This window comes from Alligator mississippiensis, chromosome 6 (assembly GCF_030867095.1).
Source record: "Alligator mississippiensis isolate rAllMis1 chromosome 6, rAllMis1, whole genome shotgun sequence".
Lineage (NCBI taxonomy): Eukaryota > Metazoa > Chordata > Crocodylia > Alligatoridae > Alligator > Alligator mississippiensis.
Genome location: NC_081829.1, coordinates 3,385,881 through 3,400,353, shown reverse-complemented (window position 1 = coordinate 3,400,353; position 14,473 = coordinate 3,385,881). Strand labels below are relative to the sequence as shown.

The following is a 14,473-nucleotide window of genomic DNA, read 5'->3' as shown; positions in this document are numbered from 1 at the left end:
GGTATCGTTTAAACGTGCGGGGCATGATCTGCCCGAGCGTGTGGGGCATTTCCAGGGGGTCCTCTGTGGGCGCGAAGCCCCACGCCCTCGTGCCCCTGCCCTGCTCCCGGCTGAGCTGCAGCACGTGGCGCCGCTCCCGCGGGGTGGCGTCACCACCCGGAAGGAAGCGGGCGCGCAGGCGCGGTGGTGAAGCCGCCCTCCCGGAAGCGAACGGTGACAGCGCGTTCCCCTTCCGGGTCGCGTGCCCATGGCCGCCCGGAAGCGGCGACGGCAGGACGCGGCGGCCCCGCTTCCCAGTCTCTAGCCCGCGTCCCACGGGCGGCGCGCACGCAGCCTGTCAGCGGTACGTGTTGACGTAGTACCGTAGCCGTCGTGTCGTTGTGCTTGGGGCCTAAACACCCCCCCCGCCCCGGTGACCCCGGCCAAACGTGTGTGCAGCGTCGTCTGGAAGACCCCCAGGGTAGGGGCGAGCACCACCCCCGTGGGAGCCCGCACCGCACCGCACCGCACAGCAGTGCCCCCTGAACAGGTGTATGATAATGATAACGGCTCTATTTGAATGACTTTATACGACAAAAACGTGCGGGCGGTACGTCAGGTTGTATTTTTTAAGCAGGCGCCGCGCGGTCTGCCAGAGCTCGTCTTGCACGGCTCTAAAACGCGGGACTCGCCCTCATCCAAGTGTCCTTGTGTCTTCCAGCGAGAGAGTCCTTGTCCTCTGAGAGGAAATGGTATGAAACCACCTCATGTTTCTTGGAGCTGCGATCTTTGTGTCTGATTTACGCGTTCGGGAGCCTTCGGTACGGTCTGCGATGGCAACAGATTCGGTAAGTCCCGTGTGTCTTCTCAGAAATATTCGTTGCGTGCAGGGAGGGGATCCTGAACCTGTCGTCAGAGACGGCTGCCCGTCGTCCCGGCACGACCAGCTCCGGTCGCTGGTCTGATTGCTACGGAGACGGGTATTATCGCTGCACGAATGTAGTCCCTGTAGCATAAGATTTACCGCGTATAAATTATAGCAGCTCTATTTGAATGACAAGGGTATTAAGCAGCTTATGGAGCTTGCTAGCCATTAGTCAAACGATGCTTAGGTTTTTATGTCTCAGAGCCCAGTGATTCATTTTATTTTGTGCGCGTATAAATGACTTGTTACCTAATCGGGGTAGCTGAGGTCACTTACGGGCTTCGTTAGATCAGGTACAACTTTGTGGCAGTTACGAACGGGAATCGTTGCGCGGACGGGACAGATCCACGTTGTTAGTTTGCCTGAAGTGGACTCTACCCAAAGCCTCGCGCCGGTTCCTGAGACCTGCCGCTTGACTGGAAATCACTTAGAAACGGATACAAAACTGACAACGGGCAGAGGCACAAATCCCAAGCTCCTTATCAAAGTCGAGGGGTTGGGGGGGGCACTTAACTGCTAAGATATTTTCCCCCAACTCTGTTTTCATTGCCCCAGATGAAAACTAGGAAGAGTAAATAGCTATTGCAAATGGTATTGAAAACATTCAGCTTTGTGAAGGAGGCGATAGCAATGCAGTCAAGGGAACTTGCTTTCAAAACTGACAACATCCCTCTAAATGGGACTGTGAAGATGAAGATGTGCCCACGGGTCCCCTCTCGGGCCTGGTTGGGGAAGGAAGGCTGGTTTCTGCGACCGCAGGACATCAGGAGCGATGTAGCTAGCTTCAGATCTGGCTGGTTGATTCTCCCAGCCTGAATGACCAGGTGTCCGTGTACGGTTGTGTTGGCTTGGGGTGGTGGTCTCATTTATTCCTTCTCCTTTATCCAATATACTGCACTGCTACTGTCCTTTCCATGCGTTTTCATCTCTGAGCCCACATACAATAACTAATGCCGTTAACCCCCAAAACCTGGAAAATAAGTACCCACATGTTTAGCTTTACACATGAGCAATCTTGCTGCCTCCCACATCTGAAGTTCAAATGCAGATTTCCAGGAAGGACCCTCATTTGAAAGCAAACCTGTGGTGTTTGATGGGACTCTTGATGAGATGCATCGAAAAGAATAAAAGGTGATAACGGTGCCAGAGTTCTGATTTAATTTTCTGTGGCGGCAGGTCCTTCAAAAGTTGGGTGTGTTGCAGGTACTGTCTGATTTTGTAAACACTTGTCTCGACTCCTAGACTATCCCAATTTGGCAGAACAAACCTTGCGGCTCATCACGCAGCGTAGTCAGGAGGATTGGGACAAACCTGCCCTTAAAACCGTGTCCCAGGGCATCCTTTGAGGTAAGCATGTGAGAGACAGATCCTGGATATATGTACTGGATACAGGCACTGGTCTAGCCCCAGAAGTGCTTTTCCTGCACTGTTTCCCCCTTGCCTGTGACATCTAGCCCACATGGTTATACTGGGGAACACATTTTAGTTTGAGTTTTGACTAGTTTCCCTCTTGGCTTTTGTAAATTGCATATCTTAAAATGATCGACAGCAACCTGCGAATAATACATGTTCCCTAAGAGTACGGCAGCACTTATGAAGGATGGTGGTTTCTGCTTCCAGGAGGCTGAGAGTCTAATCTCCAAGCTGAGCTATTAGCTCACTGAGTGACCTTGGGAAAGTACTTAACCTCACTTTCCTAATCTGTAAAGTCACGCTAACAAGGATTGTTTGCCTTGGTGTACATTTGGGAACAAGTTGGGCCATCCTGCTGAGCTCATTTGGCACCTGCACATGCGCAGCACTGTTTGTCTTCCTCCAGCAACAATTTAAGCACCGCTGCATCTACTTTTTGCAGGTTGATATTCTAGTTTTCTGGGACATAGTCTAAAAAAGCAAAGATAACAGATCTATAAACCATACTGCAACAGAGTTTGCATTTATGCAAATGCATTTGCACTAACTTCCTCCACCTGAGACCTAGCTACGGTATGGATGCAAAAAAGGCCCGCATGTGTCAATATCTTGAGCTTGTAGCACACATGTTAAATGGAACAAAGTCACAAATTACTTTGGTGTTGCAATGTTCTTCCTAGGTTCTGCCAAACGTCTCTGATCTGTACTTAAATGACATACCTCCGGTCCCTACTCTGGCAGACATTGCGTGGATAGCAGCAGATGATGAAGAAACATATGCTAGAGTCAGGTACTTCTTTCCCTTGTTGGCCCCAGGCCCAATTTCAAGTCATTTTGAGTTCTAATGAGACACCTATTGATGGTTGTTTGTTTGTTTTTGCTTTAAGAGTGAGAAGGGTAGAGACATTTTGACCAAGATCACAGTGACACTTCCTTATAGAAGCTACCAGGGAGAGAGTTAATATCTCCAAAGAATAGATACAACCCTAAATACCAATGTCTTAACTGAAAGACTTCCATAAAATAAATTGCATGGGACCCCATGCATCTGTCTCGGAGATGAGGGGTCAAATCATTCCTTCTGGGATTCAGACCTGTGGTTCTAGGGAGCCGTCTTCTTTCCGTTTAAGTACTGGAAGTTCTAGTCATTTAACATTAAATGTCATCTGTGAAAAATGCAATGAGTTTTGCAGTCAGATGATCCCACAAGCTGTGGGGCTGGGTGACGCCTCACTCGCTGCCTCCAAATTGTACTTCATCACGTAGAAACGTAAGTCACCAACCGGACAGGAATATTCTGCTGTTCTCCTGGTTAAAGTTCAAGATTGGGAATTGGGAGGTTTGGTTTTATTTTTGCCTCTGTTCCAAACTTCCTGTGCTGCTTTTTTTTCCAGTCTATCAAGTGGATGTAACACTGTTCTCCCAAAAGTGGTGTGGGGCTTCATTTGTTGTCTGTAAAGTGCTTGGAGATCCCTTGGTAGGCAACAGAAGTGCAAAGTTTTGTGCTTACAACAGGTCTGCTTCATGTGAATGATGGAGAGGTTTTGTATTGCACCACTTAGGAGCGACTCTCGGCCACTAAAACACAAGTGGAAGCCCAGCCCATTCACGGTTATCCAGCGAAACGCCTCGGTCCCCAACTTGAGGAAGCAGGAGGAGAAGCTGCTTGCCTTGAAGAAACCTGGTTTACCTGCCCTGAGTCGGACTACAGAGCTTCAGGAGGAGCTGAGTCACCTGCGGAGCCAAATAGCTAAAATTGTAGCTGGTGATTCAGGTAGGTCCTTCTTTGCTAGTGAGGAGACCTGAGCAGTGATGATCCCAGCATAAAGCTGCTGGTACTGATCACATGCTGTATTACAGATTGTCAGTATTTTTTCTCCATGTCTCTAGTATGGGACTTGTGACAAATAGATGTGCTGTGAAAGAGCCCCAATATACATAGCAGAACCTCTTACACATCTCGCTCTGCCTGCTACAACTGAGTTGACCATTGTAGGAGTTCTGGCTAGCCGGGAAGTGACATTTGTTCTGCTTCCTAAATGCCAAGAGTGTTGAAACACAAATGTGACTGTTTAAAACATCTAGAATAAGGAACAACAAGAATGGCATAGAGGATCAGAGATGCGATTAGCACCAGTGACTCCACATTTCTCCCTGTTGTTTGCTGTCTGGGGGTGACTGCTTCTGTTGCTGGTTAGAAGGACCTGCACTTCATTTAGGTGCTTGCCTTTGCTTAAATGGATAAATCCTGTCTAGTTTGAAAAGGAACCAAATATAACTCTGGGAGCTGTTACTGTATCTGAGAAGGAGGAAGGGGATTGAGTCTTCCGTTACATAGAAGTGTAGGATGCCTGGTCTTGTCAGATGGTCCTGGGCCTCTCATTACATTGTTTTAGGTTACTTTAAACCTCAGAAAAGCCTTCCTCACTGTGAGAGCAGTGGAACAAGCTGCCCAGGGGGAAGCCATGGAATTTCCTTCCTCTGAAGCTGGGATGTGTTAGGACTGTTATACTGCAGAGGGTTGGACTAGCTGGCCCTCGGGGCCCATGCAACCCTGTGACTGTATGAAAGGGTTACTGTCTGTTTCCATGGGAGTGTGATGCCAGCATTTCTGTTTTTCCTGATCAGAGATGAGGGTTGATTTATGCTCGAGCTAAAGAGGCCCTTGGAAAAGAGGTTGGCTGGAGTCTGTTTACTTCTATCAAATTGCTTAAACTCGCTGCAGAAGCAGAAGCTCCACCCTTTCGTGGCCTGCACTCTATGGAAATATGCAGGCAGGTTTTGGGTAGCCTCCAAGCCTGCCATGATGCTTGTTCCTTCTGCGGGCTGTTCTGAGTGACGTGACTGTGCAAGGCCCACAATTGTCTTGGTGCCTCAGCGTGTGGGGAACAGTTAAAAGAGGGTAGAGCTGTCAGTTTCTGACCGTGGCAAGTATTAGACCACAAAGCTGGAAATAAATAGCAAAATTTCAGTCCCTTTTACAGCAGGGGAATACAAACATAGACAAATGGGGCAGTAACAAGTTCAGGCAGGTAAAGGAAGGATGTTAGCGTCCTGCTTTGGTAGAAGCCATGAAGTATCAAAGAACAGGAAATCTCTCCAAGCCAAGAGAGCCAGTTCAGCAAGGGTGAAGTGAGGCAGCCCAGACATGTCCTTTCTTCCCTGTGCAGGATCAGATAAGAGCAAGTGCATTAAAAATAAGCAAAGAACAGGAAGAAATGCCATGAATTCTTCCCATGAACTTTACATGCGTCTTTGCTTCAGAGCAAGAGGTCGGTGATCACTCATCCCTGTAGTTCAGCCCACGTGCTAGAAGACTCCACCTTGATTCAGGGAAAGGAATAGCTGTGAATGAATCAAATCTGTATAGGAGAAAATGCGTCAGCTGTTCCTTCCTCTCGCCCAGCAATGGGCCTGGCTGCATCAGCTGTTCTCTATGGGCTTTTCTTTCAAGCTTGCAGCATATTGTGCTGTCAGTGCTTGGGAATGATAATGCAGAATGTAGCTGGAGTTTATCTACTTATGAGAGAGTCTGATTATTGGTAATTGGCAGCTGTCTCATGTCTTCTCTGCTTTTAAGTGCTGACACCTTTATTCAGCCAGGTACTGTTGGCTCCCTTCTGATGCAGAAAAAGCCCTTCTGGAAGAAGTTGTCTAATCCTACTTCTGGTTTACTCCCTAGCTTCCTGCCCCTCCTGCCCCATGACACTTGGGTTTGTTTAGCTGTTGTCTGTAAAGCACTTTGCAGACTGGAATGGGTGAACCCTGCCTTTCTGCCTGGTAGGCAAGATAAGCAAAATTGGGCAAAGAGACTGACCTGAACAAGGTCAGAGCGTGGCCCTGTGTTCGTACCATGTCGTTTGTACAAACTAAGGTGTTCTCAAGAGGAGGACTGGAAGGAAACATTTTGGGAGAGGAGAGGGTTGGGGGCACGTTTGGAGGAGATGGAGCTTTAGGCCAGGAGTCCAGCCCTGTCTTGGAAGAGAGAGGATGGCCTCCTGGTTAAGTCACTGCACTGGGACTTAGGCTCTGGTCCAAGCTCTGTTGCAGGCTCCCTTTGAGACCTGAGGCAAGTAACTTAATCTCCATGCCTCAGTTTTGCTTCTGCAAAATAGGAATAATACAAGAGCATACCCAGGAAGAAGGGAAAGAATACTTACCTGGTTCCCAGAGGTCCACGTCAAGTCTTTGGGGGGCAGGTGCTGTGGTGATGGCCCTGTCTGTTCCTAGATTTTGGGACAGGGTAGAAGACTGGTGGTGTAGGAAGCAGTGTTGCTGAGGAGAAGGTCCTGGACTGAGTATGGTGATGTGAAGTGTTAAAGAGAGTCCTCAGGCCTGTCTGTTGCATAACCTGGGCTGGCTGAGTTTGGGGCTTGATTTTTATTCCGCTGCTAAGGGAAAAATGGTGTTTTGGCTCGAGTTGACCTTTCTCTCTGTGTTTTTATTTTTCAGCGTCTGCTTCATTAACGCCGGATCTATTATCTCCAGAAAGTTCAAATGTCTCTTCTCCCTTACCTTGTTTTGGATCCTCTTTCCAATCTACAACTTCCTTTGTCATTAGTGACATCACAGAGGAGGTGGCAGAACTAGACACTCCCGAGTTCCCCTCGGTGTCCATGCTTTGTTCTGCAACCTCTCTCGAGTATTGCAAGCCGGAGCCAAAGGATCCCGACGAGGACGATTCCATCTCTCTGTCGAAGGCCAGCAGTTTTGCAGACATGATGGGCATTCTCAAAGACATCCATCGCATGAAGCAGAACAAAGAGTTGTAAGTCTTCTTTGAACTTTTTTTATTGTAATTACTCTTTTTGTCATCTTTTGTGTCAGAGGAGGGCAGGAACATCGTACGTTACGTGCGTCTGCTTGTCCTTATGGCTGGTAACCATGATTTACAAAGAGGAATAGTTATTATGCAGAAAACTGCTGACAGTCTGTTTCTGTGCTGTTTTATTTGCGTCTAGAATGACAGCTCTTCAACCCAGCTTGTGCCTTTGAATTTTAGAGTAGAAAACAATGGAGGAGGGAAGCCAGAGCTAACTGTGCTGGCACCACATTTGGCAACCCACTCAATTCATCCACCTTCAAAATGATTTTTTTTTTTTTTAATTCAGGGAGTGCACATGCTACTTAACAAAATTAGAGAAAAGCCATTCAAAGCTGTATGTCTGAGACGCTGCCTTTGCATTGCCATGTATCCGCGCCCCTCTTCCCCTCTGAGCTGGAAGGATGTGGTTGAGGTAGCGTTTGTTTGAGCAGAGCGCCTGTCTCCATGCCTCTGTTGATGTATAAGTCCTTTTTTACTTGTAAACTGGAATGATGACATGCCTCTGCATTGCTAAGAGACAGGAGTCCACCCTCCTGATAACATCAGTTCTGTAATATCTCAGCTGCCTCTCGTGCAGTTTCTGTTTGACGTGGGGAAATGTAGAATTGCATCAATAAAACTTGGGTCTTCCCCAGCTGCTGCCCTAAAACCCAGGCAGACAGTTGTTATAGTGTTGGGAGTCCTGGCCAGGGTCAGAATGAATTGTAATTACAGTGAGTGTCTGTTTTAGGCCTTACATGATTAGAAAAAAATTTTATTGTGTCTTCCTTTTGTTCTCCAAAAATGAAATGACCCAGTATGCACTCTCTGCAGCTCAGCAAAACTGTCCTCTTCCTTAAGCCATCCAAAGAATTAAACATCGCTCAGAGTTGGAAGTCGCTCCTTCATTATCACTCATGTGCTTACTCTTTTTGGAGTAGAATTCACAGAGCTTAAATGAATTACTCCTCATAAATACATACCACGTGTCCTCCCTTAAACTGCTGCCTCAGGTTTCTGCCTTTTTGCCCAACGCAGCAGTTCTTGGCATCCCAAAGCCGTTTTGAATGTTCGGAGATGTCATTTTTCCAAAAGCACATTTGTAACTTTGCTGGATTTAGCTGGGCTGCCTCAGCCTAGGTTCGTGGTTGGGTAACAGGCTGCAAGGTCACATTTGGGTCATTCGTGTTAAACTTAGACAAACAGGAATCCTCTGCTCTTGAAGATAAGAGTCCGGTTTTCTGCTTCACAACCCATAAAATGTTAACCCTCAAATGGCACACAAGCCTTGGTTATGCTTTCCTCTATTTGCAGGAGGCATGCTGTAATGCAGATCTCATTAAAAGTGCAAAAGCAGACTGGCACATCATTGGTTTTCTATGGAAGATAGACCCTTCCTGTGAGAGAGGGAACAGCCAAACGTGGTAGGACCTCAGGATCCTGCCTGTCCTGCAGTTTTTCAGAGGCTGAGTTATGGGGTGTCGTTGTACATGGTAGGAGGTGCTGAGCAGAAGGCAGGCAGGGGAAGCAGGCAGTATATGAACTGGGATTGCTCTACAGGCATTTCACCAAGTCCACCAGGCTCTGCTAGAGTGAATCCATGCCCTCTGACAGCCAGAGCTGGTGCCTTTTACCTTAAGCTGACCAGACTCAGCAGAAGCTCTTTGGCCAGGCAGCTGGGTTAGCAGGAGAGGCCTGTGCCTTCCCCCGGCCTGGGGTTGATGTGGAGTACGGCTGCTTCAGGGCCGCCTTCAGCCCCAGCTGAGCTCCTGCTAAAAGCCTGCTGTGGCTGGGAGGGGGCTGTCGTGTAATGAAGGGTATTTGGACCAGCTTCTTCCTCAGCCAAAGTGGGCAGGGAGAACTTTGGATGGACGTACAAATGTTGTTCGGTCTCATTCTTCAGCCAGCAGAGCAGAACGAGGAGACGCAGAGAGGGTGTTTCACCAGGGGATCTACTTATTAAACCTTTCCATTCACCTCAGTGGGGGCCACCCTTCTGCGACAGCAAGGGAATCACCACCAGTACAGTTTGGGGGGCTGCGTTTAGTGGCCTGTGTCTTTCCCCAAGGAAGGGGCCGACTGCAGTGGGGAACAATGTTCCCATGATCTTGTTCCTTGAAGGGGCGAGCCAGCAGCAAGTGTTAGCATGGGCTCCTTGGGGTTAGAGGTTATCTGCCGTGTTCTAGCCCCCTGGGATCTGGTGGGCAGAGGGGGAAGATCCCCACGCTTTCTGCCCCCCTAACTCTTGAGGTTCCAGCCATATGGAGCCCTGATGGCTGGGGAGTGAAAGGAGCTGAATCCCGGTTTAGCGGATGTATCCATAGTTTGGCTTTTTCCCTGGTAAGCGGGTGTTTGGGTTGCCCTGGTATTGGGCAATAAACTGTGCTAGCAATAACATACATTTCCCTGTGACCTTTGGGGCCAACAGCATGGATCCGTGGGAAGGCTGCAGCACCACGCTTCCTGTGATGCTTCTCCCCACACGTATGCCGACCCATAGCCTTGAGCTCATTTGCTGTTTGAGTTCAGCTGCATTTCTTTCGTTTGTCCCTCCATTTCGGCCCATCGCCTTGCCTCTGACGTACAGGAGGTGCCCTTTGGCATACAGCTGCTGTACCTGAATCGCAGGCCTGTGAATCATCAGGAATCACTCGGGCAATGTCGTTATTCAGTCTGTTGTTTGACACAGTTTGGTGTATCGATAATTAATCTCCTGCTTCAGCCTTGGGCCATGGTGATGTTGCTGGCAGAAGCTTCCTGGCCACCGGCACAGCGTTTTGGTCGGGGGGTGGGGGTTTATCCCTGTACCAGAAACAGCCCCCGGGGTAGATGCAGCTCTCCCAGCAAAATGGCTTTTACTCTGCCTGTGAAAGGTGGCTTTGTACCAGCAGAGCTGTATTTTAGGGGAGTGCTTTGCCAGTATAATACACTTGTCAAATGCTCCTAGTTTAGAGCCGGCCTGAGGTTGTACTGGTCGGCCTGCAACCCGCTGGGAAGGTTTATAAAAAGCAGGGTGTGTGACCGTGTAACTCGTGTGGGTGGAAGTGTGGTTTACACTTAACAAAGATGATTAAATAGATGCTTCTCTATTTAGGAATCGGTGTTAAAACACAGCCCCGGAAGCTGCAGAAATGAGTATGAGACACGCTTGCAGAAGTGCATGTGTCAACACGTGTCAAAATAGAGCCCTCTTAATGTCTGTGATGCCCTTTGGAAGGGAATTGTCTGTGTAGTGTGCCTGCTGATCCTTTCATTCAGTGTGTGGTTAAAGCATGTAGCGTGCGGATCTGCTTTGAATGTGAGTACATCCTTCCAAGCCCTGTTTATAATGGGATTGATTAGTTCAGGCATCACTGCACTCATTGATTGCCCGTGATTTACCTGCGTGGTCTGTGGGGTAGTTTAATGGGAATCTCGAAGGAACTGAGACACTGCCGTCTGGCCCCCGGGCTCCTCTATATCAGCGCAAGGGGCAGGCTCTGCTGCTAGTTTCTGGTGTCAGTTTTCTGCAATAGCTGCTGGTTGTGTCTTGCTGCTGGGAGGCTTGTCCTCTCCTCTCTGTGGAGGATGAGTTTTTACTGATCTTGGAGCAGCTTTTACCTTCTGATCAGTCCCGCTTCCATCTCTGTCCCTCCTGTCTCACCGTGCTACTGGCCAGCTGCTGCCTCTGTACCCACTAGTGGTTTCCTGTCCTTACCTCCTTGGAGAGAGGAGTACGTTGGCACCCTGGACCACTTTGACTTCTCTTAGGCTTGCCTTGGTGGAGGTAATGGCTTCAGCAGTTTCTTTGGAGGCCGTGTTGCAATTCCTGTGTCTGCATTGGTGTCGGAGGGAACAGTCCTGCTTTGGGGGAAATCAGTGGAGGGTTTCAATCTACAAAACCAGCTATATAATCCTAACAGCTGAATGTATACACTGTATTAATTGTGGCTTACAGTCCTGACCCTCTAATCTTTTATTTTCTAGTAAAAAGTGTTAATGCAATGAGGTAGCTGAAGGTGTTTAAAATGGACAGAAACCCCTTTTTTGTGCTTTCATCAATGCTTTTAGAGGCCTTTAAACAATTAAACTGATGGCATTCCAGCCTACAGGGAGCTTTTACTCTCGGATCAGTGCTTACACGAGATCCAAGCAAACTCTTCCTCTCAGGTATTGTTGGTAGCTTGCTATCATCCATACTTCTTGCTATCCTGTGAAGCAAATGCACAGGATGTACGTGTGATTGACTTACTTGCAAGTAAACTGCTCATTGGCATGCAGCAAAAGAGGCAGGCCAGTGAAGACAGATGTCAGTGTAAGCCTGCTACTGAGTGGTGCAAGTAAAGAGGAAGTAAAACTGACCTGACACAGCACGACTCATTTCCCACGATCAAATTAGTTGCAAGAAAACTTGCGAATATAGACTGGGATGTTTTTCAAAGCAGTAAATCCGTTGGAAGCCCTAGGGAAGGCTCCAAAGAGCTCGGGTTTGGCATGCTGTTTTTACTGCCGCTACCGCCTTCCTGGAGAGCAGCGGGCACTTTGTGCTGAGATTTTTCAACAGTGGAATAATACTCAAAAAAGTCCCGTGACATTAAGAGGAGCTGTGTGTCTGAACATCCTAGGGACTTTTGAAAACCTCAGGCTTTCATGTTGCCTTTTCAGGTTTTTGCGCTTGACCCAGCTTAGACACTCACTGACAGCAGTGGCAGCAGGAGAGCATTGAAATCAGAACAGGTTTTTAAGTGACCAATATTTCTCAGGCTAAAGTTTCATAACTGAAGCATAACAGGAACTGTTCGCCATAGATTTGGGGAAGTAACGCTTTGGAGAAGCTCTGTTCACGTTAACTCTGTATCTTCCCTTTAGGAACCGAACTTTACTGAAGGAGGAAGATCCAGCTATTCTCATTTCAGAAGCGTTGAGGAGAAAGTTTGCTTTAAAGGATGAAGATATAGCTATGAAAGAAAAGTGATACCACACTCTAATTTAACTCCGTAAGCAACATATATCGTGCTCCTGAGATTTCTCTCCACAGTAGCTGCCTTCCTAAGGATCAAACTTTTTTGCCTCTTTAATTAAGAATTATATCTGCACTGGACACTTATTTGAGAAAGAAACTTTGGATTTGCAGTGTTTCCACGTATCTTAATATATAAAAACTTCTTAAGAAAATGGAAATTCTTTTCCACCCTATTTTGAACCGAAGCATTTTACTGGTGAGGTTCTTCTAACGAGTGATATGTGTGTGGCTAGGTGAAGTTTTCCCTCCTCCGTGTGTCTTCCTCTGTGAGTTTAGATTCAAATTAATTATTCAAGTTAACTAAACTCATGACACCCTTGTTGTGGGGTAATTAGCTACCCATTTCAGCTATAATTGGACATCAAGCTCCTACTACTTTCCCAGAGAGCCTGGAGCAAGGCTGTCAATGAGAGTAAATTGCTGCTTCCTTCCTCATCCTCAGCTCTTTAGGAAGTTTTCCTTTGGCCTGAGCTGGTTAGGAGCTTGTGTCATTCTCCCCAGAAAAGGATTCCCTTCCCTAAGGCTTCTTCCAATTATTTTCCAGTCCCAAATGGGATGGGAAGAGTTGATGTGAATTTTTGGACTCTTTAATAAGCTTAAAAACCGTGAGGTTGGTGTCAGCAGGCCAGCGACTAAAATATTTTTGTAATGTTTTAAAGTTCAAGTTGTCCCCAGAGATCCACGATAGCAGGCCCACGGCCCGTCCCAAGTCGGCTTCCGTGTTTCATGAACGTGATCTTTCTAGTCAGATGAAATGTATTTTATTAACGCAGATTTCAGCAAGGATATAGTTTGAATACAATGGCCGGAGCCCACCAGAGCGAGGCGATTAACACCGCAAGGAACTTGATGGAGGGGAAAGGGAAGGAGGCTGTTCAAAGGAAGCGGTGATTCTCACTGGTTGAGATGTTTTATTTTGGGTGAAGATGGTTGTCTGCAACTTCCTCACGGCTGTATTCAGGGTGTGCGATGTTTCCTTTGTATAAATGGAGCCCCATGCTTGGTCCTCCAATGAGCCTCGCAGGTGTCCTTAATGTCCTCACCTTGAGAGCCGGGGGATCCCTTCTGCCGGCGCTTGCAGCGGGTTCGACACATCGGTCGCGGAAAGGCCTAGCCCAAATGAGGCAATTCCCAGGAGAACGCATCCTTTTCCGACTGCTGCGGAAGAAGTGACTGGCTCAGCTCGGACAGAACAGCTGAGGTGATGCTGCGCCTGGTTCCTGGAGTGCTCTTCGCGTGCATGTCATGGAGGCCACAAGCTGCTCAGTAGCATTATCCCCATGCTAATGCAGGGGGCTGGGCCCGATGATCTGCCGAGGTCCCGTCCAGCCTTGCAATCTGAACGAATTCCTGTTATAGAGGTGAGGAAGCTGAGGCAGAGAGGTGAAGCAACCTGCTGAGAGTTGCCTAACAGGCTGGCGGCTGAACTGGGAATATACCCCAGATTATCAGTCCCAATCCAGGACTCTATCCTTCAGTGCACGCTATCCCCCACAGAGCATGGCTCCTGCCTGTCAGCAGGGTAAGCTCCTGCCCGGGGCTGGGTTCTGACATGCCCTTTGCGTGCCTTCCTCTCTTGGCTCCATTGCCTAAAGCGCAGTCGAAGTATGCAGGCTACCTGGGCTAAGGTTTAGGGGCTCTGAACTGAAAGTGGAGTAGCTTCCTGTGTAGCTCTGTCTGGGCTTCCTCCAGGACAAAGGTGTCCACAGAAAGGTGTCAGGAATGATCCCGTGTCTAGATACACCTTTAGTATTGCCTGGAGGGCCAAGAATCTCTAGCAGCAGGCCCTACCATTTACAGTGACCAAAAATAAGTCACTGAGCAGCACTGCATTCAAAGCAGAGGCAAGGAGCTCCACGCCCTCTGCCCGCTGTCCTTGACGCACCTGGGCCCAAAGGCTCTACCGTGACCCTCCTCCAGATTTCTCACGGAGCCTAGCTGACCGTGGACCAGACACTTTTGACTGCAGTGAGAGTCTGGCTAACAGCCCAGCGGCGTGGTATCTCAGGACCTACCGGGGCACGAGCGGTAGGAGCGACATCTGCTTGGGCAGGGCAAGGGCTACTGGGCTGAACTGGTCTGTCCAGCAGCACCGGCTTTTCTGCAAAGAAGTCGAGAGTTAGCAGAACACGTAGGCCTCTCACCCAGGTGGTTTGTGCAAAAGTGTGATGTTATTCTCCAGTGATGGCTCAGCCAGGGAGGAAGCACGATCTGTTATCAAACCTCCACCTGTAGGGCCAACCAGAAAGCTCCCATCCCACTGCCCCCTTTACCAGGGAGCCCGCAGGCAGCACGGGAGGAGCAGCAATCCCAGCGTTGAGGTTTCTGTTTTGGCACGAGTAACCGTGCT

At 48.5% G+C, this 14,473-nt stretch overlaps 1 protein-coding gene across 4 annotated transcripts; it reads left to right on the top strand.

Annotated features, from left to right (window-relative positions):
- Positions 1–225: 225 nt before the first annotated feature.
- Positions 226–13,140, top strand: MTFR1L (mitochondrial fission regulator 1 like). 4 transcript variants are annotated; one of them, XR_002093958.2, is made up of 8 exons: positions 226–589; positions 701–827; positions 2,147–2,251; positions 2,998–3,107; positions 3,880–4,091; positions 6,770–7,085; positions 10,216–10,419; positions 11,970–12,059. XR_002093958.2 is itself a non-coding variant. In XM_006276776.4 (7 exons), exons 2-7 carry the CDS (start codon positions 747–749, stop codon positions 12,073–12,075), a joined length of 930 nt encoding a protein of 309 aa, XP_006276838.1. In that variant the 5' UTR covers positions 227–529; positions 701–746; the 3' UTR covers positions 12,076–13,140. The 4 variants fall into 4 exon arrangements, 3 of the variants coding, with proteins under 3 accessions (XP_006276838.1, XP_019354452.1, XP_014461240.1); XM_006276776.4 differs by lacking the exon at positions 10,216–10,419 and having other exon boundaries at positions 227–529; positions 11,970–13,140; XM_019498907.2 differs by lacking the exon at positions 10,216–10,419 and having other exon boundaries at positions 227–589; positions 11,970–13,140.
- Positions 13,141–14,473: the final 1,333 nt, after the last annotated feature.

Excerpts from the sequence above, each read along its gene's own strand:
- MTFR1L (XM_006276776.4), top strand. The coding sequence starts at position 747 with ATGTTTCTTGGAGCTGCGATCTTTGTGTCTGATTTACGCGTTCGGGAG. Across the intron at positions 4,092-6,769 it reads AATTGTAGCTGGTGATTCAG|CGTCTGCTTCATTAACGCCG; the intron begins GTAGGTCCTTCT and ends TTTATTTTTCAG. Across the intron at positions 7,086-11,969 it reads ATGAAGCAGAACAAAGAGTT|GAACCGAACTTTACTGAAGG; the intron begins GTAAGTCTTCTT and ends TCTTCCCTTTAG.